The sequence below is a fragment of the Mustela nivalis genome (genome assembly GCF_964662115.1).
Source record: "Mustela nivalis genome assembly, chromosome: 8".
Classification (NCBI taxonomy): Eukaryota; Metazoa; Chordata; class Mammalia; order Carnivora; family Mustelidae; genus Mustela; species Mustela nivalis.
Genome location: NC_139027.1, coordinates 40,468,357 through 40,493,630, shown reverse-complemented (window position 1 = coordinate 40,493,630; position 25,274 = coordinate 40,468,357). Strand labels below are relative to the sequence as shown.

Sequence of the window (25,274 nt, the reverse complement as noted above, 5' to 3'; positions counted from 1 at the left end):
TTAGGGAGTGGTAGAGAATCCAATAAAGTGAAGAGAAAATGGCCTATTTCAGGGGTGCAGCTGCTAATCACAATGCTGCCATGAGAAGACAGAGATCTTAATGTGGAAATCGTTCCATGTTAAAATTTAATGAAAAATGTAAACCCGGCTTCAAATTTCAACAACACCAATTACCTGCGGTGTGACCTTGACCAAGTCTCAGAGCCTATGCTGTAAAGCAGAAATTATCGAAATAGTGCCATTTCACACTGCCTTTGTGAGGATTCTGTGAGATAATACCCACAGAAGTCCTCTGCACAGGGCCTGGAGAACAACAGCCACTCCATAATGTTAGTCGCCATGATTAGTGCTATTCTAGCAAGAGATGAAAACCAGAGCAAGAACAGTCCCACTCACACTGTGGCCATTAGCCACTTGGACAAGCTGAGCAGCTGCCAAGGCTTAAATAAGGGGTTTTCCTCCACACATTTATAGAGCAGAACAATCATCAATGAGACTGAGCCTCAAAGGCCTGCTTTCCGTTCTTCACAATTTTACTTCGGACAAGTCATAAAATTCCATGACCTACAAAGAGAACTAGGGTTTTGATGGCATGGCGAATACAGAGTTCACAGCCTGATTTCCTTGTTTCCCATACTTCTTTTGTCTGAGAGTCACACAGCTATCCTCAGGCTGGCAAAACTGATCCTCAAAAGGAGGCTTTTTCACAACTCAAGTAACAGCAAGAAAAGGACCAGAAAGGTCATCCGGGGAGAAATAGATTTGCTCACCTGTAAGCCTACTCCCATCCAAGGTATCCAAGGTATGAACTATTTCTGTAATAGTCCACATACCTGGTTATCTACTTCTCATTGAAAGCTTCCAATGACAGAGAACTCATCACCTATCCCAGAATAGCTTATTTCATTTTGACTAAGAATTTTATTTACTAGAGTGTCTTGGTGGCACAGTTGGTCAAGCATCTGACTCTCAGTTTTGGCTCAGGTTGTGACCTCAGGGTTGTGAGATTGAGACCCATGTCAGACTTATGCTCAGCAAGCAATCTGCTTGGGATTTCTCTCTCCCTCTTGCTCTGCCCCTCCCCACCCTCTCTTTCTTCCAAATAAATAAATATATCTTTAAAACGAAATTATGCATTGTTCAAAGAATATTGATTAACCACTTATGGTGGTGCTGGGATATCGTGGTAAACCAGACAGATGAGGTCTTCCATTTCCTAGTGCAGGGTGAGAGACAATAAACAAAGAAAGGAATATAAAACACATTTGGTGGGGACGGATTCTATGAAGAAAGATGAAATAAGGTAAAATTTGAGAGAAAGACAAGGGTGTTACTCTCTGTGGATGGTCAAGGAGGGTTCTCTGAGGAGAGGACACTTACGCAACTTTCTAAATGAAATTAAGAGGGTGCACAACGTGAGCATCTAGACTAAGATGCATGTCACATGGGCACTTCGGCAAGGGCGAAAACCATGAAGCGAAGTGAATGTCTTCCTTACAGTCGAGGGAAACTTGGACTGAACTCTTTCCTCTTATTCACGTAGCCACCAAATTCACCTCCTCTTGAGATGTCATCATGTTCATCACATCTGTGGGTACCTGTAGGGTTTGTGGTCAGATCAAGCAGACCCACATCTGCCCCCATCAGGTCCAATCTCACCATAGTTTGTCCAGCTTCTCCGCTGGATCCAGCTTGCCTTAGTGTTTACAGAGTTACACCCTTTCTAATATAATTAGCATTCTATCTTCATCTCCATCCAAGTCCCCAATTTAAAAAAAAAAAAAAAATACCACATGGAACAGGCCTGAGGAATGTTGCCTCACATATTGTCATCTCCTCTGTAAGACACAAATCTCCAAAGGTGTCCTCCCCTCCACCAATCGCCTCCCTTCACCTCCTCACCCTGCAGTTGATGATCATGGAGAGTCCGTTAGCTTCCTCTTATTAGCTCGACATTTTCTAAAGCATCCTTCTCAACAAAGAAAATGGAAATGTAATTGGGGTTGAGTGGTTCAGCTCTCTCAATACCATCTGTTAACAGTATATAATCTGCTCCAAGCAGCAGGCTGAAATGTTCAGACATAAATGGCACCCAAGTCATAAGTAAATGCAAGGCATGAGCATGAGTTTGTTGATGGACTTACAGTAATTCATTTACCACACTAGCCCTGTAACTCAGGAGTCTCCTCATCTTTATATCTGCCACAGCCGAAGGACACTGCCAGATACTTCATGGATATTTGATAAATGTTTATTGAAAAGAAGTATTTGTGTATTGCAGAAGATACTTAGGAAAAAACCCCAAATGGGTCCTGAGACTGGCACCACTAAGTTATGACTTTTCCACTTCACGGTGCTGCTGCATAACAAAACATTCTCAAACCTAGTGATTTAAAACAACTACAGGTTTATTCTGCTTGTGAACCTGTACCTTGGCTAGGGACAACTTGTATTTGCTCTTCCCAGCATTAGCCGGTGCAGTTCAAGTCTCATCTGTTTGCCTGTTTACTGGCTAATGCTGGCTGTGGGCTCAGACCTCAGCTGAGACTGTTGCTAGAATGCCTACAAGTAGCCTTTCCTTGTTGGTGCTTGGTTTTTCAGAGTGCAAAGGCATCCTGAGAGAAAGTCAGGCGGAGCCCTGTGGCCTTTTTTATGTCATAACCTCATAAATTGGAAAGCATAACCTTCTGCCATATTTCATTTACTAGAAGAAAGTCATTGAGGACAATCTATACTCAAGAAGGGCACCTGGGTGGCTCAGTTGGTTAAGCTTCTGCCTTTGGCTCAGGTCATGAACCCAGGGCAGCTAGGTTCCCTCCTCAGCAGGAAGTCTGCTTCTCCCTCTTCCTCTGTCCCTCCCCTACTGCTTGTGCTTTCTCTCTCTCTCTCTCTCAAATAAATAAATTAATTAATTAAATCTTTGGGGCACCTGGGTGGCTCAATCGTTAAGCGTCTGCCTTCAGCCTAGGTCATGATCCTGGGGTCCTGGGATGGAGCCCTGCATCAGGCTCCCTGCACAGCGGGGAGTTTGCTTCTCCCTCTCCCACTCCCCCTGCTTGTGTTCCCTCTCGCAGTCTGTCAAATAAATAAATAAAATCTTTAAAATAAATATAATCTTTAAAAAGAAAAGAAATGGTGGGAGAACTGTCAAAGGATATGCAGATGTTTTAAAAACACTACCCATGGGATTGGATGAGACTAATAGATTTGACAAGTGTTCTTAAGTAACAAATGCCAAAGAGGCAACCCACTTTCTTAGAGATGGGCAGCAAAACTGAGTAAGGAATGCCTGCAAGTCTCCTTAAGCACCTTTGTTTAGGAATCCTGTATGCTTAATGTGTTTGAAATGTGTATTATAGCTGTCTCTAGAAGAAATGGATTCCTTTGTTTCCAAAATAAAAGTTGGAATTGGAGTTCACCATGGGTCCCAACTGGGACAAATGCTCAGGCCAAAGGTGGGGCCCTGTAAGGTAATACCGAAATAATGCTTGGCATTGCATCTGAAAAGGAATCAAGTGTCAGTGAGACCTTCCTAAGAGCAGATGTCTCAGGATGTCTAGGTACTTTTTTTTTTTTTAAGATTTTATTTCTTTATTTGACAGACAGAGATCACAAGGAGGCAGAGAGGCAGGCAGAGAGGAGGAAGCAGGCTCTCTGCAGTGCAGAGAGCCCGATGTGGGGCTTGATCATGACCTAAGTTGAAGGCAAGAGGCTTTAACCCACTGAGCTACCCAGGTGCCCCTGTCTAGGTACTTTCAAGCTCAAGTTTGGCAGATCTTTGAATAGATATCACGGGATATCTTCAAGGTTAACTTCAAGGAGGAAAACCACACCCTTGGACACAGTGTTCCTCGAGCCCTGTGAGGAGAGTCTTCTTTGACTGTTGGCTCCAACCACCGCCTTTCAGACAATGCTTGTAACCAGGATTTAAGAACACCCGCCACCGCTCCTGCAAGAGCCGCCCAGCTCAGTAAAGCAGACGACGAGAAGGCAACCAGCCCCGATCTGAGCAAAGAGCAGAGGAAATCGGTTTCCCCTGTCCCTTCATCACCAGGAAGCCTCGGCTAGGATTCTTTCAGTGCGTGCGAGACTACGAAGGGCTCAGCCTTCCCGAAGAGAGGAAAAGGGGAGTTGGGGAGTTAGAGAGGGGAAGCAAAAGCCTGAGACGTGGGAAATGCACAGGGATTGGGGGGGGGGGGGGGTCTTGCGAGCAGGGATTACTGCAGAACACGCGCGCCAGGCCGCACATTCATCCACACCTACAACTACACAGACACGCCACATACCCCTTCCCCGCCGGCCCCCACGCCCATTCTGGAGAGCGCCAGATTCCCCGGGAGAGGAGCGCTGCCCCAAACTCTAAGAGAGGGCTCCGCGCCCAACGGCCAGTGCCGTCTCCACTGCAGGGTCGCGGCGAGCTGGAGGCGGGGGGGAAAGGGGGCTGGGCCCCCCCACCCACTCCCGGGGCACAGGAAGAGCCGCGCCCAGCCCCCGAGGCAGCCCAGCGGAGGGCGCGGCGGGGAAGCGAGCGGCCCGCGCCGCCCCCGCCCATCGCCTTCCAGCACCGCCCCCGCTGCGGCGGGCGAGGGGCGGGGCGGGGCGCGGCGTATATAAGGCGAGGGGCGGGCGCCGCTCTTTTGTCTCTTGCTGCAGCAACGCGAGTGGGAGTACCAGGCGCTGGGCTCGGAGAGGAACTGCACGGTGAGCGCTACCTAGGGCGGGGGCCCTATCCGGGTGGGGTCGGAGCAGGTGTCCCTGGCCCGGGCGCGGCCGCCGCAACAGGCGCCCTTCCCCGACGGGACGCCCGGCCGCTGGGCCACGCCCTGGGGCTAGGAGAGGGGTGCGGGACGCGCCCAGATCCTCGGCCTGCGGGTGCAGGGAACGCCCCGGCCGAGTGCCACGTCGAGAGGCGTCGGCAGAGAGGCGGAGGGGACGCTGGCCCCGGCCGCAGGCCAACCGCCCTGCTTTACCCACTAGGATCGCTTTAAGAAAATGGCAGACAAGCCGGACATGGGGGAAATCGCCAGCTTCGATAAGGCCAAGCTGAAGAAAACGGAGACGCAGGAGAAGAACACCCTGCCGACCAAAGAGAGTGAGTGCACCCCCGGCTCCAGGTCCGCGTGCCCCCCAGCCCAGCCCAGCCCTCCCCACTCCGCCTTTTCCTAGAACCCACCCCCACCCCCTATCTGACCGAGGCGCCGGATCCCGGCGGCCCCGGCCCCTTTTCCGTTCCACGAAGCGCGTGTCTCTCCAGCCCCAAGCCGCCGCCTCAAGACCCAGACCTCGTGGGTCCCTCGGCTGCGGGGGGGTTGCAAGGTGTCCTCATCCTCCGGTGTCTGCTTCCTGCTCCCTACAGCCATTGAGCAGGAGAAGCGGAGTGAAATTTCCTAAGAACCCGGAGGATTCCCCGCCCCCGTCATCCTCGAGACACCCCAGTCGTGATGTGGAGGAAGAAGAGCCACCTGCAAGATGGACACGAGCGACAAGCTGCACTGTGAACCCAGGCACTCCGTGCCGACGCCACCGGCCTGAGGGTCTCTGAGGGGACCCCCCCCCAATCGGACTGCCAAATTCTCCGGTTTGCCCTGGGATATTATAGCAAATTATTTGTATGTTTCATGAAAATAAAACACACCTCGTGGCACGGCTGGCGTGGTCTGAGTCTTAGTTGGGAACGCGTGGGCAGTGTCGCTGCAGCAAAGGCCCACGCGCTGGAGACAGTGCTGCGGCAGAGCGGGAGGGGGTCCCCGAACGGCGGGTTCGGAGGGACCATTTATAATTCTGATTTTACCTGCTTCTCCATGAGATTTTGTGGGTATTTGTTGCTGAGCTCTTGCTTACCCATGTAAAATGTGACCTCACTTTGTCATTCCTGGAAGCTCCTCGGAAAGACGCTTTTTCAGGGGAGCAAGATTTGTTTTTAATCAGCTTTTTACAGTCTATTTCTCTGGCCTCATAGTTCCGATTTACACCCGATAAGAGAGCGGTGTTTCAAAGACTGAGAAGAAAGGGGTAAGAGACTAAATACGGAATGTTGAGAATTGGGTGAGGTCACAAAAGTCTCCTGGAGGCTTTCTTGGAACTTAAAAAAGGAAAACAAAGGCCGGATCCAGGGGAAACCACAGCGGGAACATCAGAGCTGGAGGAGTGTGGGGGTGGAGGGGGACAGCCTAGCTTTTTGTCTTTCAGCCCTAGTGCAGAATCTTCTACAAAAGCCAGCCGTTAGAGGGAGTACTGGGCTGAGCAGCCTCCAGTGCTGGGAGCAGTAAGAGGGGTGGGTGTGTGGAGGGAGGGCTGGGGCTAGCAGCTGAGCCAAATAGGGTCACACCCTTTAGACCCCTGAGAAGAGGGGAACCAACCCTGAGGAGTAGTGGATAGGAGGTGGGGAAGCTGTAGGGCATTCTGAAACAAAAGAAAAACTGGCTTATGATTCCTGGGGTGGTTTTCTGCTAAAAAGAGGTGAGAACACCTGGTTTAGTGATTAGTCCCACATTTTTGTGTGACCATAAGGGGCTGGACATTGGGTGAGGGCAAGTAATTTAAATGAGGTGTGATCCCTGTACAGGGGAACTTAAAATTCTGGTGGGTGAGACAGGCAGCCACAGCAGACCAGAGCAGGGATACCTAGGTTGAGGGAGCCAATGCCCATTTTGCACAAAGGAGTGACTTAACAGAGAGACCTGTGCTGCGGAGGGTAAGTGTACCTGGGGTGGGGGTGGGGTCATCGGGGTGGTGGGATAAGGAAGAGAAACACATTAGGGCCATCCCCCACCTCCCTGTGAGGGATGCTAACCTTTACAGGCTGCTGTGAGCCACGCATTCCGTTGGGATTTTTAGTTCTCAGAAACCCTATTAAAACAGTAATTACCCATTTTACAGATGGGGAAGCTAAGGTCAAAGAGACTAGGGATTTGCCAAAGTCACATAGCCAGTGAGGACTGGAGCCAGATTTTGGGACCAAGGTTGTGCTTTTGGGGATTCCATAACCCAAGATTTGGAACATCTGTAGTGTCAAATGTTTCATGAGATTTCATGAGCCTTTACTGCTTGAGCATAATTGACCCCATTGGGTCTATTGTTGGGAGGTTAAAGAAAAGGGAACAGAAGAAATCTCTGCTGCCTTCCGACAGGAACACACTAGGTCTGCTGGTGAAAAGGGCTCTGACGGAAAAGGCTGGGTGGGGGAGGAGTGTGCTGGGACAAGAGAGGGAGGGGAAGCGCCATTGCAGTTTTCAACAGGGCAGTCAAGGGAGGCCTCTGGATAAGACAAGAGGTTCCAGAAAGGGGAACACAAATGCAGGGGCCTTAAGAAGAGTGTGCTAGGCCATCTGAGGAAGAACAAGAAGCGGGAGTGGAGTGAGCAAGCAGCGGGGAGATGGGTGTGAGAAGGCAGGAAACGGAGGAGGCCGATTTGAAGTACTTGACAAGGTTGGTTGCTAAAACGCAGCTCCTTCCGCCGCCCCCCCCCCACCCGCACCTTCCACCTCTGGAGCTCCATGAGCTCTCAGGGGCACAAAGAATCCTGTCTGGGGAGCCACACCTAAGGCCTCTCTGGGGCCCCATCTGGGACACAAATCGCATTCGCCCTTCCTTTAGGTCCCATAGACTCCCGGACCCCAGCGAACTCCCCCTGGAGAGCAGTTCCAGAACCCCGTTTCCCAGGGCGCCCTTACTCTCAGAAGATTCCCATGACTTTCCCACCCCCTCCCCAAGAAATCCTTCCACTTCTCAAGGATTCTTAAGCGGGGTGGTGCTGGTGACTGCCTTGCTCTTCCGAAGAATTTAAGACACAAATCAAGAGGAGCCTTAGGGCAGTTTTGCTTTTCCACCCCAAGACACTGAGCTGATGAGATGGGGCCACAGCGAGGTGGGGAAAGGAAATGCAAATAGGAGAGGGAGGTCACTTCCGGTTTCAGAAGTCTTAAACACAGAATCCGCTTATAACGCCACGCTGCCTTCCCCGACCCATGTCAGCTCCCCAGCTGCACACTGGTGCACACAGCTAGACATCCTAGGACCTGAATGTTAAGATCAAAAAGGCCAGGTATTGGCAGAAAGGCCCGCCTTCCTAGGCCCCACCTCTCTCCCAGTGAGGGATCCCCTGAGATCGGGGTCATCACAGGAGGTTCAGCCCCAGAATCGGAAGGTGGGGTATCAGAGAGCACTGAGGCACCCCAGGCCCTCTTGTCCTCTCATTTCTATGCCTTGCCACCTGTGAATACTGATACCCTTGGGAGAATTATAGTGAATTGCGGGTTTGTACCCACTCCCTCCTTTCTGACAATTCAGGAACCAATTACTAGTCCAATCCAATGAGGCTTGCTCTGAAGCTATAATGAGAAGATTTTTTTCTTTTAAGATTTTATTTATTTGACAGAGAGAGAGAGAGCACATGCAGGCAAAGTGACAGGCAGGGAGAGAGGGAGAAGCAGGTTCCCAGCTGAGCAGAGAGCCTGATGATGGACTCCATCCCAGAACCCTGGGATCATGACCTGAGCCTAAGGCAGCTGCTTAACTGACTGAGCCACCCAGGTGCCCCAGTTTTTTTAATCCTATGAGAAGCTAAGGATTCCCAGATTTTAAGGCCATATAGTTTTAATTCAGAGAAGAGCTGAAAATTATATAAACAAGCTTCCTTGACTATTTCCCTTACTTTGTCTCTTTTCTAATTAGTCACGTATTAGCCATCCTAAGAGGCCATGCCAATCACTTTCTCTGATTAGCCCTCCTGGATTTCCCAGCCAAAGACGTTCTCTTTCTCCTCTGAGCTCCTATCTGTACCTCTCTGTTGGTACCTGGACACACAAAGCTCTACGTGGCTAGACTGAATGGGGAAGGATACTTATTAATTGAAGCCAGCACATAATTCATGCTCAATAAATACTTACTGAATTATAGCTGAAATATCACCTGGCCTCAACTACTCCATCTTGGCTACGCTAAAGGCTCGCCTGTCCCAGGCCCCACGACGGACTTATTATCCATGCTACTGGGCATGGACAGAGCCCAGAAGATTTTAGGTACTGGACTGCTGATGTCAGCGAAATACAGAGACTGTGTTCTGATTCAGTTTAATTCAGCATGCCTTTCTGAGCAACCAGCGGGGGTCTATCACTGGACGAGGCCAGCAGAAGTGCAACAAGACGGGAGCCAGCCAACTGTACAAAAGGCAGAATGAAGGAAATACTCGAGAGAGGGTGTGCGAAGGAGTGGACACTCTGGGCAGGAGGCTGCTTCGTGAGAAAAGAAGCATTTGAAGAGCTTGAGGAGTGAGAGTGGAGTGATGCACAGTGATGTCCTGTTCCATGGAGGCAGAGGGAGCCGTTCGGTGAAAACAGAAGCCTCACAATTAGCCTAGAAAGGTACTTTGAGTGTTTTATTCCCATAGACAGTTGAGAGCCTTTACAGTTTGGAGAGGCTGAGACAAAGTGATCTGAGATGTATTTGATAGTATGTGAAGGATGTTGTGACCGACATGGATGGTTATCTAACCAGCCACCATCAGCACCACAACCTATCCTTCCTTTCCGGGCACATGGCAGCCCAATTTTTTTTTTTTTTTTTTTTTTAAGATTTATTTATTTGACAGAGAGAGTGCAGGAGAGTACAGCAGGAGGGAGTGGCAGAGGGAGAAGCAGGCTTCCCGCTGAGCAGGAAGCCTGCCCTGGGGCTCGATCCCAGGACCCTGGGATCATGACCTGAGCTGAAGGCAGACGCCCAAGCAACTGGGCCGCCCAAGTGCCCTATTGCAGCCCAGTTTTATTTATATCTGAAGCAGGTGACAAGCGTTAAGGGGCCAGCCCCAGGAGCAAAGTTTGATTAGTATAAATATAAGGCACTTAGGGGTTGAGCATTATAGAAATTTCTGGGGATGTTTGGTTGCATTTTGCTATCATAATGATTAGGGAACACTACAGACAGTTCCTAGGAAGGGGTCAGGAATAGGGACATCTGGGTGGCTCAGTTGGTTGAGTGTCTGCCTTTGGCTTAGGTCATGATCTCAGGGTCCTGGGATCGAGTCCCACACTAGACTCCTTGCTCAGCGAGGAGCCTGCTTCTCCCTCTGTGTGCAGCTTCCTCTGCTTGTGCTCTCTCTGTCTTAAATAAAATCTTTTTTTTTTTTTTTTTTTTAAGAAGAAAGGGGAGGGAGTCAAAAATAGTAGACATCCGGCAAGGCACGGGACAATTCCACACATCAAAGATTTGTGCTGTGCCCTACATGACTTTTTTTTTTTTTTAAGATTTTTTTTATTTATTTGACACACAGAGCAGCAGAGGGAGAGGGAGAATACAATATGGCACAGTGATATCCTACCGCTAAAGAAACAGTCTGTACTTGATGCTTGTTTGGACCTACACACAGCCTACCCATGAATCCAGCAGCTTCCAATGAGCACTGATACAATTGCATTGTGTCAACATTTCAGAAGCCAAGAAAAATATCACAGTCAGTGCCACGAACGCTTGGGAAAGCTCGGAGTTAAAACACAAAACGAGCATCCCTCAGTTTACATTTACAGACTAGTTGTATTCCTGGAAAATGCAATGTATACTGAATTGGTGCAGGATTCAGTTTTGCTGGATTCACGTAATTGTAATGAGAGATTTCATCAATACAAATGTTCAGTAATTCATTTCCAAGACCATTTAGACAGAGTTCAAAAGTAGGCAAAACCTATACATGCTGTGAGAAGTTAGGACAGGTAATGACTATCCTAGGCACTAGGATGTGTTCAGTTGGTAAAGGTTCATCAAGCTGTACACTCGTTTTTAAATTTTTTATTTTTTCAAGCTGTATACTTGTGACCTGTGCATTTTTCCATATGCATGTCATACAACAACGAAGAGTCTTTTTAAAAAGTCACATAGGGGGCGCCTGGGTGACTCAGTTGGTTAAGCACTTGCCTCAGGTCACGATCCCAGGCTCCCCGGATGGAGCCTCACATAGGGCTTCCTGCTCAGCGGGGAGCCTGCTTCTCCCACTCCTCCCTCCTCCTGCTGTCTCTCACTATCTCTGTCACTATCTCTGCCATCAAATGCTCTACCACTGAGCTGTCACTATCTCTGAAGAAAAAAAAAAAGAGGAATGCAGAGTCATACAATGGCTTTTCAAGGTCTTCTGGATAGGGCCCTTCCATTCACATTCCATTGACCAAAGCAAATCATAAAGCAAGCCTGACATCATCATGACCTGAGCCAAAGGCAGACGCTTGATGACTGAGCCACCCAGGCACCCCAAGCCTGATATCATTTGAGTGAGGCACCACGACCAGGCATACCCAACCCAGCTAGTGGGTTGGTATGTATAATTCTGTTACAGGGAAGGCAGGGAATAACTGGGAGTCATGATAATACAATTCACCATATAGATTAAATGTACATATATAATTTTTTGTAAACTCTCTTTATTTCACCTTTATATTCCAATAAGGGCCTGTATTGATATTGTTTTGAAAGTAGGTGTGAGCGTAGATTATATTATCTTTAATTTCCACTTCGGGAAGGAGTGTTATAAAATATTTGATGCAAAAGGAGAAGTTGGTTCTGAATGGTTGGAAATTAGCGGTCTGACCCAATTGTGGTAATTTTATTATTACCCTTACAATGATTGACTTAAGAATAGATACGGATTAAAAAAAAGAAGAAGAATAGATGTGGGTTGAGGGGCACCTGAGTGGCTTAGTCCGTTGAGTGGCTGCCTTCAGCTCAGGTCATAAGCCCAGGGTCCTGGGATGCAGCCTCACATCAGGCTCCCTGCTCAGTAGAAAGCCTGCTTCTCCCTCTCCCACTCCCCCTGCTTGTGTTTCCTCTCTCGCTGTGTCTCTCTCTGCCAAATAAATAAATAAAATCTTAAAAAAAAAAAAAAGAATAGATATAATTCTGGTCAAGGAGACCCACGAGAAAGCCTGCTGTGGGATTTCTAGGAAGACCAAATTGCTCCTTGAGAAGGACATAAGAAAAAGCATTACAGGCCCTTGTGTGAGGATGTGATGCCCTCTCGAACCATGACAGTTCTCTTGAAGCCGTGAAGGGAAATGCAACACATAGAGGTGGCAACGTGGAAAAATAAAAAGAATCTGTGTATGTAATGAGCTCTTGAGATGCTGAGGTTTCTTGAAAGTGCCTTATCTTCAAATATTTTGTTATGTGAAGTACATGTTTCTATACTTAAGAAATCTGTATTTAGGGGGTGCCTGGGTGGCTCAGTGGGTTGAGGCCTCTGCCTTCCACTCAGGTCCTGGTCTCAGGGTCCTGGGATCGGGCCCCACATTGGGCTCTCTGCTCGGTGGGGAGACTGCTTCCCTTCTGCTCTCTCTCTGCTTGTTTCTCTGCCTACTTGTGATCCTTGTCTGTCAAATAAATAAAATCTTTAAAAAAAAAAAAAAGAAATCTGTATTTAGGTTTCCTGACTTTCATTCAGGAGTCTCTACAATGATCATCTGCAGTAGGAAGTCTGGGTGCAGAGATGCTGGTTGTGAGGATATTGTCATTGTCCAGGCAAGAAGTAATGAGGACCGAAGTTAGGGGAAGGCCGGTTCATCCACGGTGGGATGCTGGTCAGTGTTTACCCACCAACTGTCAGTCAGGGTGGAGGTAGATAAGAGCTGATTCATAGCATTTGCTGATTTCTGTGGTGTAAATATTGTGAATTTTAAGCTGTCAAGAGTTTAACCATCAGCTTGCTGCCTTCTGAAAATGGGGCTCCTTGGCGGCTGACATGCCTTCGGTTAAGGTCCCTTCCCAGCAGGAAGCCTGCCTCTCCTCACACTCCCCTTGTCTCGCTATCTCTCTCTCCCTCGTTAGATAAATGAGTAAAAAATCTTTAAAAAAAAAATGTAGCAATTGGATCTTTGCAAAAGGAGAACTAGTAAGACTTCAGATGATGAGGGCAATTACAGAAGTTGTACTCTGACAGACAAACAGAAACTTTCACTGGTCTGTGTGACTTTGTGTGTCTCAGGTTCTAGACGGGAACTTGATAAGCAGGGTACTTCCCAGAAAGCACCCTGGGAGACACCGTACTGCTTTGGAGAGAGAGTCTACAGTCCCCGAGTCAGGATCATAAATTAGTTTTATGGCCAACACATTGTACAGAGAGACAATAAAATGAGGCCATGATGAAGTGGGTGTCTCTGGCACTGAGCCTGGGGAAGGGCAAGGTGATTCTGCAAGTCATCACGGACTAAACCCGGGAAGCTGCCCCTGGTGGGAGGCTGGATGGAAGCTCGGGGTGGAAAAAAGCAGCAGGGCCGGCCAGAGTCAACACACTTAGGTAGGGACAGCCACAGTGGAGAAGCTCTTGCTGTTCAATAAACTGTTGCTTTCTCTACTTAGTCAACCACAGCTTATTAAGCATCTGCTGCTAAGTACCGGGTCCCCAGCTAGGTAGTCGCTCAGCATAAACAAAGTCAATTCTCCTGGACCTCATTCGTTCACAGGTAAGATAGGTAGCCTGGATTAACGACAAAATATAGGATCATGGGATACTGTATTCTGTTAAAAGCTAAATGGGTACCAAGCTTAATTCTTCTCTCTCCAGTGAAATTCAGAAGACTGAGCCCTTAAGATGAAGAGATGGCCCTGTTTACTCAGTCCTGGCAGTTTTCAGCATTTATTCTGAATGTCCACAGCATTCATGTCATCTCTGTAATGTTATATTGATGTGTTTCATAGAAGTCAGTAAGATCAGAGGACTTGGCTATTAATTAGAAGATTAAAAACAACCTGTCGATTCACAGACCTGTACCCCTGGGGATAAAAATATGTTTATAAAAAATTATAAATTTAAAAAAAAAGATAAAAAAAATATTAGCTCCGTGAATGCTATCTACATTTGTCAAGCACCCACCCACAGCTAAGAATTTTTCTACATTGTGGAGAAATCCTGTTCTCTAGGAAGGCAATTCTGCCCCAAAAAAAAGCTCCCAGTCTTGCATCATCGCAGACCTAAGATCTTCATCAGAGACATTAGTAGCTAAAAAGAACCTGTTCTTTGAGTCACTGTTTTTGTCCAAATGTTACCTCATGCGAAGCTGTCCCTTACTTTGCTTCCTGCTACTCAGATGCCAGGTTATTTGATCTGGCTTGTTCTTCGGGGGGGAAAAAATCTGTAGAGTACAGACTTCTACCATGTGAATTCTTTGGTTTTTTGATTTAAAAATTCGTAGCCGACCTGTCGTAAGCAAAAAAAGGATTTATTTACTCATGTAAGCAAGAGATCCAGGGAGTAGGTTTTGCTTCAGGGGTGGCTGATGGAGGTAGTCAGATGGATGATGTCACAGGGACCTGATTTCTCTCTCTCCATCTTTCAGTTCCGCATTCTCCTCCTTGGGCGGGCCTCCCCACTCATGGTGATAAGACAGCTGCGACAGCTCGAAGACTACATTCTCCCAGGGTGTGAGAACAGCAGAGATGAGAGAATCTCTCTTCATCCCCTTCAGACACAAGCCTGGACCTAAGTTTCACCTGCCAGAATTAGGTCAGGTGCCCCTCCCTGACCCAATCACACTGGCCAGGACACAGTTTGGTTTAAACCTAGGTCATACGCTATGCCTGTTGTTAAGAGGATGGGCGGGCCTCACTAGAATCATAGGAACATCAAGTAGAGATGGAGTAGATGTCTTTATTTTCTTAATGAAGTATAATTGACATATGATATATTAGTTTCAATTGTACAACATAATTATTTGATATTTGCACACACTGTGAAATGATCGCCACAATCAGCCTTGTTACCATCTGTCACCGTACAAAGTGGCAAAATTCGAGTGGATTTGTAAATGAAAATTAAGGACTGCTATTAAGAACATGGTAAATGGATATTAAGCACCCAGACTCATCATTATTCACCACAGTCATGTACTAAACTGGCGTGTAAAGGCCTCATGTTAACCTCTTAGCTTCTGAAGACTACCTGAGCCTTACCTTGGTGTAGATGAACCTGAACTGGTAGAGAACACCTAACTTCTTTGTCATCATGGCCCTTGTTCCCAATGTTCTTACCAAAAAAATCAGGGCTGGGGCAAGGGCTCTGAGATTAAAGGGACACACACACACACACACACACACACACACCACCTATCTATATATGTGTGTGTACATACAGAAAGAGAAGAAGACATTTTTAAGGAATTGGCTCACACAACTGTAGGGGCTAGCAAGGCCAATATCTGTACAGCAGGTCAGCGGGCTGGAAGCTCAGCTGTTCTTCTAGGTTACAATCTTTAGACAGAATTCCTTCCAATCCAGGAAACCTCACTTTTTGCTTTTAAGGCCCTTCAACTGATTAGGTGAGGCCCACCCATTAACAGAGGGTAATCCCTTTTATTTTAAGTTAGGTGATTGTAAATGCTAATCGCATACCAAATACCTCCACAGCAAGACTGTGCTTGACAGATAACTGGGCACCATGCTCTAGTCAAGGTGACATATAAAATTAACCAGCACAGAAAGGGGCACCTGGGTGGGTCAGTCAGTTAATTGGCTGCCTTCGGCTCAGGTCACAAACCCGGGATCCTGGGATTAAGTCCCGAATTGAGCTCCTTGCTCTGCGGGGAGCCTGCTCCCTCTGCCTGCTGCTACTCCTGCTTGGTCTCTCTTGCTCTCTCTTTCTGACAAGTAAATGAAATCTTAAAAAAAATTAAGCAGGGACGCCTGGGTGGCTCAGTTGGTTAAGCAGCTGCCTTCGGCTCAGGTCATGATCCCGGCATCCTGGGATCGAGTCCCACATCGGGCTCCTTGCTCCACAGGGAGCCTGCTTCTCCCTCTGACTCTGCCTTCCACTCTGTCTGCCTGTGCTCGCTCTTGCTCTCTCTCTGATAAATAAATAAAATCTTAAAAAAAAAAAAAATTAAGCAGCACAGTGCCTTGAGGATGATAGGCACCGGATTCCAGGAGGCCTTGTCTCCAGGGAGGAACACAGAATGCAGAAGTCAGGTTCCCACCCTGACCTAAGGCCAGGAAATGACCCTAAAGATAGAAACTATATGAGGGATAGTGAAGCAGAAAGCTGGGAGGAGCCTCAGTTCTGAGCCTCAACCTCAGAGCCTCTGTGTCAGGCTTGGGTTGCCTACTCCCAGACTTCTGCATGAGGAAGACGAAAAAACTGTGATACTCAAGTCACTGAATTTTAGGAGTTTCTGTTATGTGCAACAAAGAAAACACCTTGTTTGAGAAAACAAAGGACTAAACAAGGAAACATTGTTTTATTTATTTATTTAAGATTTTATTTTATTTGACAGAGATCATAAGCAGGCAGAGAGACAGCAGAGAGAGAGCAGGAAGCAGGCTCCCTGCTGAGCAGAGAGCCTGATGTGGGGTTCGATCCCAGGACCCTGAGATCATGACCTGAGCCGAAGGCAGCGGCTTAACCCACTGAGCCACCCAGGCGCCCCTGTTTTATTTATTTTTAAAGATTTATTTATTTGAGAGCAAGAAAGAGAACACAAGCAGTGAGGAGGGGCGGAGGGAGAGGGAGAAGCAGACACTCTCTTGAGCAGCGAACCCAATGCAGGGCTCCATCCCAGGACCCTGGGATCATAACCTGAGCTGCAGGCAGATGCTCAACCAACTGAGCCACACAGGCACCCCAAGGAATGAGAGAAATAAGACTAGAGAGTTGTCTTGTTGTTGTTGTTGTTTTTAATATAAATATAAATGTTATTTTAAAAAATCTTTGTTGCAGTGCGGGGAGGGAAGGGAGCGCCTGGGTGGCTCAGTTGGTTAAGCATCCACCTTCTGGTTCAGGTCATGTTCTTGGGGTCCTGAGATCAAGCCCCAGGTCAGGCTCCCTGCTCAGCAGGAAGCCTGCTTCTCCCTCTTCCTCTGCCCCTCCCCTGCTGGTGCTCTTTCTCTTGCTCTCTATCTCAAACAAATACTTTAAAAAAAAAAAGATTTATTTATCTATTTGACAGAGAGACACAGCAAGAGAGGGAATGCAAGCAGGGGGAGTGAGACAGAGAGAAGCAGGCTTCCAGCAGGGCAGGGAGCATGATGTGGGGCTTGATCCCAGGACCCTCAGATCATGACCTGAGCTGAAGGCAGACACTTAACGACTGAGTCACCCAGGTGCCCCAAATAAATACATTTTTTTTATCTTATAAAAAAAAAAAAAAACCTTGCAAAGGGGCACCTAAGTGGCTCAGTTGGTTAAGTGCCAAACTCTTGGTTTCAGGTCAGGTAGGGATCTCAGGCTCATGAGATGGAACCCCACGCCGGGTAGAGTCAGCTTGAGATCCCCCCTCACCTCTGCTGCTCCCATCAGCTCACCTGTCTCTCTCTTTCTCTCTCTGATAAAATCTTTTTAAAAAAATCCTTGTGGAGGACTCTTAGTCAAAACTATTTTCAATCTTTTTTTCAAGAATGGTACATCAGTTTTCAGAAAGGCAAACTTAGGGTGTTAATATCAAACAAAGTAAAATTCAAGTCAGAAAACTGTAAACAAAGAGTGTTGTTTAATATTGGCAATCACTATTTTAAAACATCCACAAGCTTTTATGCACCGAATAACATCATGGGCGCACGCACACACACACACACACACACACACACACACACTTCGCACATCATTATAACTTAGTAGAGTGCCAGGCCCAGATGGTTTCACAGATGATTTATTTCAAAGCTGCAAGAAAGCAATAACTTCAACACCTCAAAATTTGTTTCAGTAGCTAGAAAAGGACATATGTCTACCAATACATTTTGCAAAGCCAAAAAGAGTCTGAAAACAAAATCTCCTATGAATATTGTAAAATTCTAAATAAAATACATACTAGCAAAATTAATCAGGAAGTACATTAAAATAGTACCACACAATGCTGCTAATTAAAGTGTATTACAACAATGCCAGGATATTTCAGTACCAGGAAATCTATTGTCATAATTCAGCTCATTAATTGGCAAAAAGAAAAAAGTATTTATCTTGCTATGAGCCCCCAAATCTGCTTTTATGAATTTGAACAGTTATATCTGATTTCTTAAAGTCCTCAATAAACTAATACTAGATGAATTACTTCTTAAAAGAATATAAAACTACCTGGTTCATACTAACAGCCAACACATTATTTAACAGTGAAACAGAGCAATTCTCACTACAATCTTCATCAACCTCATAAATAAAATAAACCTATAATGTCTTCATGTCAATGCAATTAAGACATCTCTAGAAAATACTCAGCTTTATTAAACTGCAAAAGCAGCATCCTTACTAGGCACAAAGCCGATCTATAGCTGCCTCCCTCATTCCCCAGCCCATAGGCCACACACTTCCAACTAGATTGCTGCCCCAGCCCCTTAAAAAAAAAAAATTATCTAGAGGCCCTAGTAAGGATAGAAATAAGACAAATGAATAGCCTTTGGTCCAACACTGCTCCTATCACTAAGGCTTAGCTCCTCCTGGAGGAGTTTCCCCCTCTTCTCCACACGGGCTTAGGGTGCTGAGGGGGCTCTTTCCAGAAACTCTCCTGGACTCTGGGCCACCGGAACCCCAGGCCAAGTCCGTGGCCTCCCCAAATCAAGTGGGGCAGGGGCCGATCCCGGGCAGGGCCAGGCAAGTGGGATGCATTGGGCTGTTATTTACAGCGCAAGCCTCACGAGAGGGTCTGATGAGTCAACTAGCAACTTCTTGAGCCAACACCACCCATGTGGAAAGGTGATCAGGATCAGCTGCGGGGCAGAATGGGGTAGAAATGCACCTCAAGCCGGCCACTCCTGGACTCGGGAGCTCCGGAAGCCATGCAACAAAGAGAAGCTGTGATGCAAGAGTGCCAGAAACGTGTGCGTCGTCCCCATCCGCTTGTGATTGCAGAGTCCCCAGGAGAGTAGACGGGCGCCATCTGGTGGCTCTCTGTGAAGGTGTCCGCAGAGTGGCGTGACCCCCGTTACTTAAATCACGCAGAGTACCAGGTCCTCGCCCCGCGGCGGCGTTGCCTCGCTCCCCGAACACCAGGGGGCGCCATTCTCGCCGAATCCAAAGTGAAGTCGCCCAATGGCGTGAAGCGGTTCTGTGGTCCTGATGGTGGGGGCCTTGGAGGTACCCACAACTCGGCGGAGGGGAGGGCCACGCCTGAGCTGGTTCTTGAATGAGGTGAGGAAGGGGAGAAAGGCCCTTCGGGCCGTAGGGCTTATGCCCTGGACGCAGGTTGTAGAAGGGCTTGCTTGGCACAGAGCATAAGTGCCTGGGGACAGATGGGACATGGGGAGGAAAATGAGGATGGGAATAGCTGGGAAGGGTCCCCAGAGCCATGGCAGGGAGTGTGGACTCTATCCCGGGCCAGGCATTTTAGATCTAAGTAGCGGGCAGGTGGGCATTATTAAGCCTGCTCTGTATTTTAAGAAAATTAAAAAAAAAAAAAAGAAAGAAAGAAAATTGGAATTGTGCTCTCAGCTGGCCGCACCACTCCCCAGCTTCACCCATATACACAGCTCCCCCGGCCCCTGAAGCATGTGGGTTTCTGCCCCTGTAAGGGCCTGGGGTGCCGCTTCTGCATAGCACAGCCAGGAACTTACCGAAAGGAGAGATGCCAGCCAGTGGCAGGAGCAGGGGTCTTCCAATCCTCCCCGTTGGATGGTGTGGGGTGAGGTGCTCCCCCCATAACCATCGTCACTACATGATGACATGAGAGGTCCAGGCTCTCCAGGAAAGGCTGCGGCCCTGGCCCAGAAACGCCAGGGGCACAGAATCCTGCAGTCCTGGTTTCCTGTCCTTGCTTCAGATCAACACTGGCTGGTCCCCTCTGGATTAAGGAATGCCTTGTGCACCCTTGCTCTTCCATGTGTCAATCTTTGCCTCTTCCTCCCTGGCTCAGGATTTCATTCTCTTTGACTCTGTCTCCTCTCAGGAAAGCACTGGATGTTTTGTTTTGTTTTTTTAAGATTTTATTTATTTATTTGACAGAGAGAGATCACAAGTAGGCAGAAAGGCAGAGGGGAGGAAGAGCAGAGAGTCCGATGCGGGACTTGATCTCAGGACCCCGAGATCATGACCTGAGCTGAAGGCAGCGGCTTAACCCACTGAGCCACCCAGGCGCCCCCTGGATGTTTTAGAGGTATACGAGACCTCCCCCATGCAGGCACTCAAACCACCAAGCTGATAAGCAGATTCCAGGTGCCAAAGACCAGAGACCTTAGAAGGGGGAAAGCGTGCCATCTGGTGGCCATTTGTGCAACACAGGGAACTAGAACCCATAGTATTTTGTTCTCTATCATGATCTTGAGCATCAAAGAAAAAAGCCAGAGAGTGGTGGAATACCTACCACATCAGACCAGAAATAACAAATTCAAAACATTCCCACATTCCCGCTTGGGGCGCCTGGGTCACTCAATCAAGCAACTGCCCTTGGCTCGGGTCATGATCCCAGGGTCCTGAGATTGGGCCCCCTGCTCCGTGGGGAGCCTGCTTCTCCCTCTCCCTCTGTCATCTACCCCACACACACTCGTGCTCTTTCTCTCTCAAATAAATAAATAAAATCTTTAAAAACAAAACAAAACAATCCCTCTTCTGCCAGAGCTGACCTCCCCTCTCTTCCCCAGTTACATACCCCCCGCCCCCTCATGTTATTTCTTTGTCTGAATACCCTTCCCTCCCTGCTGGCAGGCTGCTGCTCTTCCTTGGAGACCAGGCTCAAAGGGGATCCCTTCCGTGTTCCAGCGTAGCTAATGCCTTCCTCCCGTGCTCTCCCAAACCTAGCCAAACCAGTCCTGCACTCATGGCTGTGAGGGGTCACGCCTTGGCTCTGGCACTGTCTCCCACACCGATGGTGTGTGTGTGTTCCTTGAGGAGTGCTGAGCAGCTTCTCGTCCCATCCTTTGGTATCAGAGTGAGTCCTGTGGGTCAGATGCCCCAGAGGCACTCAGAAAAATGAGACCCCAAGTCCTCCTTTGTGTCCCCTTTTGATTTGACCACTGGGGGACAGAAGGGGCCCAAGAATGCTGAGATTTGGCCTTGAGCTTCAGTCCTACAGACCCCCAGCAGTGGCAGGGTGTTTGAGGACAGTCTCTGAGTTCCCAATCTTCATTGTTCACAGTCTTCACAAAGCTTCCTCCTGCTTTGACTCCACTTCAGAATTAAGTGCGGGCTCTGGGGAGGCCTCTTGTCTTCCAGGGTGCTGCCTTTCCACCTGCTCCCTGTGCCTGAACAGAGGGTGTCAGTGAAGCCTGCAAGGCTTCAGCTGGGTCTCCTGTGCGTCTCTTCTCCTCCTTCCCAAAGCTGCTTGTCTACCCACACACACACACTTGTATTGGGCACCTCTCAACACGAGCCTGATTTGAGTGGTTACAGTGTTGTGTGTGTCCCAAACACAGGCACATGAGTCCTCCGTATTGCCTTTCCGGCTGAGCACCCCTAGGAGACAGACAGCAGGCAGGTCTGAAGGCCTTTTGGGCAAAGGACAGGACCTGTGACCTTCCCCCATGGTGCTTGCAAGACAAGATGCCACAAGGCTCAGATATTTTCTTTAATTAATTGTAATATTTGGAATGGAATATTTGTGTTTGCTGATCCTTGCCATGGTCTCCCTGGCCGATGGTTTTGTCCCTTCTGAGAGAATTTGTCATTTACAGGCCTGCCCTTCATCTTAACAAGAAATGTTAAAAGAAGTTCTTTAGCGAGAAGGAAAATTATATGGATCAGAAAATCAGATCTACATAAAGAAATGTATTAGAGAAGAAATAATTGAAGGTAAAATAAAGGTGGTTTTTTTTTCTTATTCCTAATTGTCCTAAGATTCTTATTCAAAGTTATAATCGCAGCTATGTATTTGGTAATATTTGTGATACTTGTGAACTGATAGTGACTTAAAAGTAGGCTTCAATGCATTCTAGCAAACTCTAGCAGACTATAAGGTAACCACTCAAAAGAGTTTTTTCAAGAGATATAACTGAGGGGTGTCTGGGTGGCTCAGTGGGTTAAGCCTCTGCCTTCAGCTCAGGTCATGTTCTCAGGGTCCTGGGATCCAGCCCCGCATCGGGCTCTCTGCTCAGTGGGGAGCCTGCTTCCCCCTCTCTCTCTGCCTGCATTTCTGCCTACTTGTGATCTCTGTCTGTCAAATAAATAAATAAAATCTTTTAAAAAATAAAAGAAATATAACTGACATGCTAAAAGGAGAAAATAGTTTTTTTAAATACTCAAAACCAAAAAAGGCGGAAAAAGCAGGGGAGATACGAAGAAAAGAAAAGCAGGGACTACTTGTGCACGGATGTTCTTAGCAGCATTGTTTATGCACAATCGCCAGAGCTGGAAACAACCTCTACCACATAACAAAGGTCCACAGCAAGATGACTAGAGAAACAAAATGTGTATATTCTTGTAATGGATTATTATCCAGCCTTAGAAAGGAATTAAATTCCAATGCATGCAACAATATGGGTGACATTAAAAATGTTATATTAAGTGAACCAGACACGAAAATATGAATATCATGATTCCATTTCTTTTTTTTTAAAGATCTTTTATTTATCTGAGAGAGAGAGAGAGCATGAGCAGGAGAAGGGGGCAGAGAGAGAAGGAGAAGCAGACTCTCCGTGAGCAGGGAGCCCCATGTGGGACTCAATCCCAGGACCCTGAGATCATGACCTGACCTGAAGGCAGCCGCCTGATGGACTTAGCCTCCCAGGAGCCCCTCATTTCTGTAAGGTGCCTAGAGTAGGCAAATGCATAGAGACAAAAAGTAGAATAGAGCCTCCCTAGGGCAAGGGTGAGGGGGGGATAGGGAGTTACTGTTTAATGGGTACAGATTTTCTGTTTAGAATTGTGAAAAGTTCTGGAAATAGAGAGTGGTGATGGTTATATGGCATGGAGAGTTTACTTAATGCCACTGAACTGTACCATAAAAACGGTTTAAAAAAATGGATGGCTCTCAGTTAAGCATCCAACTCTTAATTGAAGCTCAGGTAATGATCTCAAGAGTTGTGGGATTTAACTTAGCATCAGGCTCTGCATTTAGAGTCTGCTTGTCCCCCTCCCTCTGTTCCTTCCCACTCCCCAACTCTAAACCAACTAACTAAATAAAATCTTTTTTATAATGGTTAAAATGGTAAATTTTATGTTAAGCATACTTTACCGCAATAAAAAAAATAATAATAAAGAACAAGTGCCATGAATGAAAATGTTACAAACAAGGTAGTTACTCACCTCACTCAATCAATAATCAATGTAAATGTGCATGGCCTAAATACACCAACTAAAACACAGAAACGGTCATAGTGATTTAAAGAGACCCAGCTATATGCTGTAAACAAGAAATCCACTTTAAATAGGAAGACACAGACAGATGAAAAGTAAAAGGATGGAGGAACTCCTTTCTACTTGCTAGATGGGATGCTGCCCATCTAGCTCAACTCATGAATTATTTAATAAAGCTGATTAGAGCTTCAAAAAAAAGTGGAAGGATGGAGAAAGACAAACCACACGAACACTACTGAAAAGGAAGCTGGAATTGCTATATTAATTTTAGACAAAGCAGAGTTCAGAGCAGGAAAATATCAGAGATAAAGAGGTTAGTTCTCAAAAAAAAAAAAAAAAAAAGGTTAGTTCTCCAAGTGGATGTAACAATCCTTAAACGCAGCAACAGAGAATTAAAATACGGGAGACAAACACTGACGGAACTGTGCTGAGACAACTCCACTGGTGTAGACCTCAGCCGTCTCTTTCAGTGACGGACAGATCCATCAGGCAGCAAAGCGTAAGGATATAGCTGAACCAAACAGTACCATCAATCAGCTGGATCTAATTGACATTTATAGAGCACTTGATCCAACAACAGCAGACTATACATTCTTCTCGAATTCACAAGTAGCATTCACCAAGACAGACCATCTCTGGGCCCTAAACCACACTTTAACTGATTTAAAAGAATAGAAAGCATACCAAGGTTGCTCTCAGACCAAATGAAATTAAACTAGAAATCAATACAGAAAAGTAACTGTAAATCCCCAAATATTTGGATACATTAGTATATATTATAACCATTATATGGATATATCAATAGAAGAATATATTAAACAGGGGTACCTGGGTAGCTCAGCTGGTTAAGTGTCTGCCTTCAGCTCAGGCCATGATCTCAGGATCCTGGGATTGAGCCCTGCTTCCTGCTTCCTGCTCAGTGGGGAATCTGCTTATCCCTCTGCCCCTCCTCCTGCTCCTGCTCATGGTCTCTCCATCTCTCTTTCTCAAAAAATAAATAACTAAAATCTCTTAAGAAAAGAATTTATGGGTGTGCCTGCGTGGCTCAGTTGGTTAAAGCCTCTGCCTTCAGCTCAGGTCATGGTCCTGGGGTCCTGGGGTCCTGAGGTTCTGGGATCAAGCATCAGGCTCTCTGCTCGGCAGGGAGCTTGCCCCCCCCCCACCTCTCTGCCTACTTGTGATCTCTGTCAAGTAAATAAATAAAATATTTAAAGAAAAAAAATTTATGAAGCACTTCACAACTTCACAAATAACATATGGGTTAAAGAAGTCTCAAAATAACTCTTAAAGTAGTAAAATATTTTTAACTAAATGACATTACAGTTTATTAATATTTGTGAGCTGCTCTGAGAACAATAAAGGGAAATTTATTTAAAAAAAAATAAAGGGAGGGGCGCCTGGGTGGCTCAGAGGGTTGAGCCTCTGCCTTCGGCTCAGGTCGTGAACTCAGGGTCCTGGGATTGAGTCCCGCATCAGGCTCTCTGCTCGGCCGGGAGCCTGCTCCCCTTCCTCTCTCTCTGCCTGCCTCTCTGCCTACTTGTGATCTCTCTCTCTGTCCAATAAATAAATAAAATCTTTAAAAATAAATAAATAAAGGGAAATTTATAGCACTGAACCGTACCCAGTACTGATACTTGCTGCACCATGGATGAGCCCTGAAAAGATGCTAAATGAAAAAACAGACACAAAGTCCATATACTGCATGATTCCATTCATATGAAATCATCATCACACACAAATCCGTGGAGACAAAGTAGATTAGTAGCTACCTGAGGCTCGGGAACATTTGTCCTGGGGAGTTCATTTGGAGTAGCTGCCAAGTAGAGTGATGAAAATATTCTAAAATTGGGGGTGGGGCACCTGGCTGTCCCAGTCAGTAGGGCGTGCAGTGCCTGTCTTGAGGTTGTGAGTCTGAGTCTTGAGGTTGTGTGTGTAGAGATTACTTAAAAATGAAAATCTTTAAAAAATCTTTAAAAATAATTAAATTAAATTGGGAATGCCTGGCTGGTTCCGTCAGTAGTAGGGCACGCAACACCTGATCTTAGGGTTGTGAGTTTGAACTCCATGTTAGGCATAGAGATGACTAAAAAAAGAA

General features: G+C 46.9%; 1 protein-coding gene and 1 long non-coding RNA gene across 2 annotated transcripts; both read left to right on the top strand.

The window, feature by feature from the left end:
- The first annotated feature begins 4,580 nt into the window (after positions 1-4,580).
- On the top strand, positions 4,581-5,644 carry TMSB10 (thymosin beta 10). Its single transcript, XM_082745775.1, has 3 exons — positions 4,581-4,701; positions 4,978-5,092; positions 5,357-5,644. The coding sequence occupies exons 2-3, from the start codon at positions 4,993-4,995 to the stop codon at positions 5,389-5,391; spliced, it is 135 nt and encodes a 44-aa protein (XP_082601901.1). The 5' UTR covers positions 4,581-4,701; positions 4,978-4,992; the 3' UTR covers positions 5,392-5,644.
- A 476-nt stretch (positions 5,645-6,120) lies between these two features.
- Positions 6,121-13,732, top strand: LOC309871088. Its single transcript, XR_014315024.1, has 3 exons — positions 6,121-6,694; positions 8,674-9,362; positions 13,541-13,732. It is a non-coding gene; the product is annotated as an uncharacterized lncRNA (long non-coding RNA).
- The last annotated feature ends 11,542 nt before the right edge of the window (positions 13,733-25,274 follow it).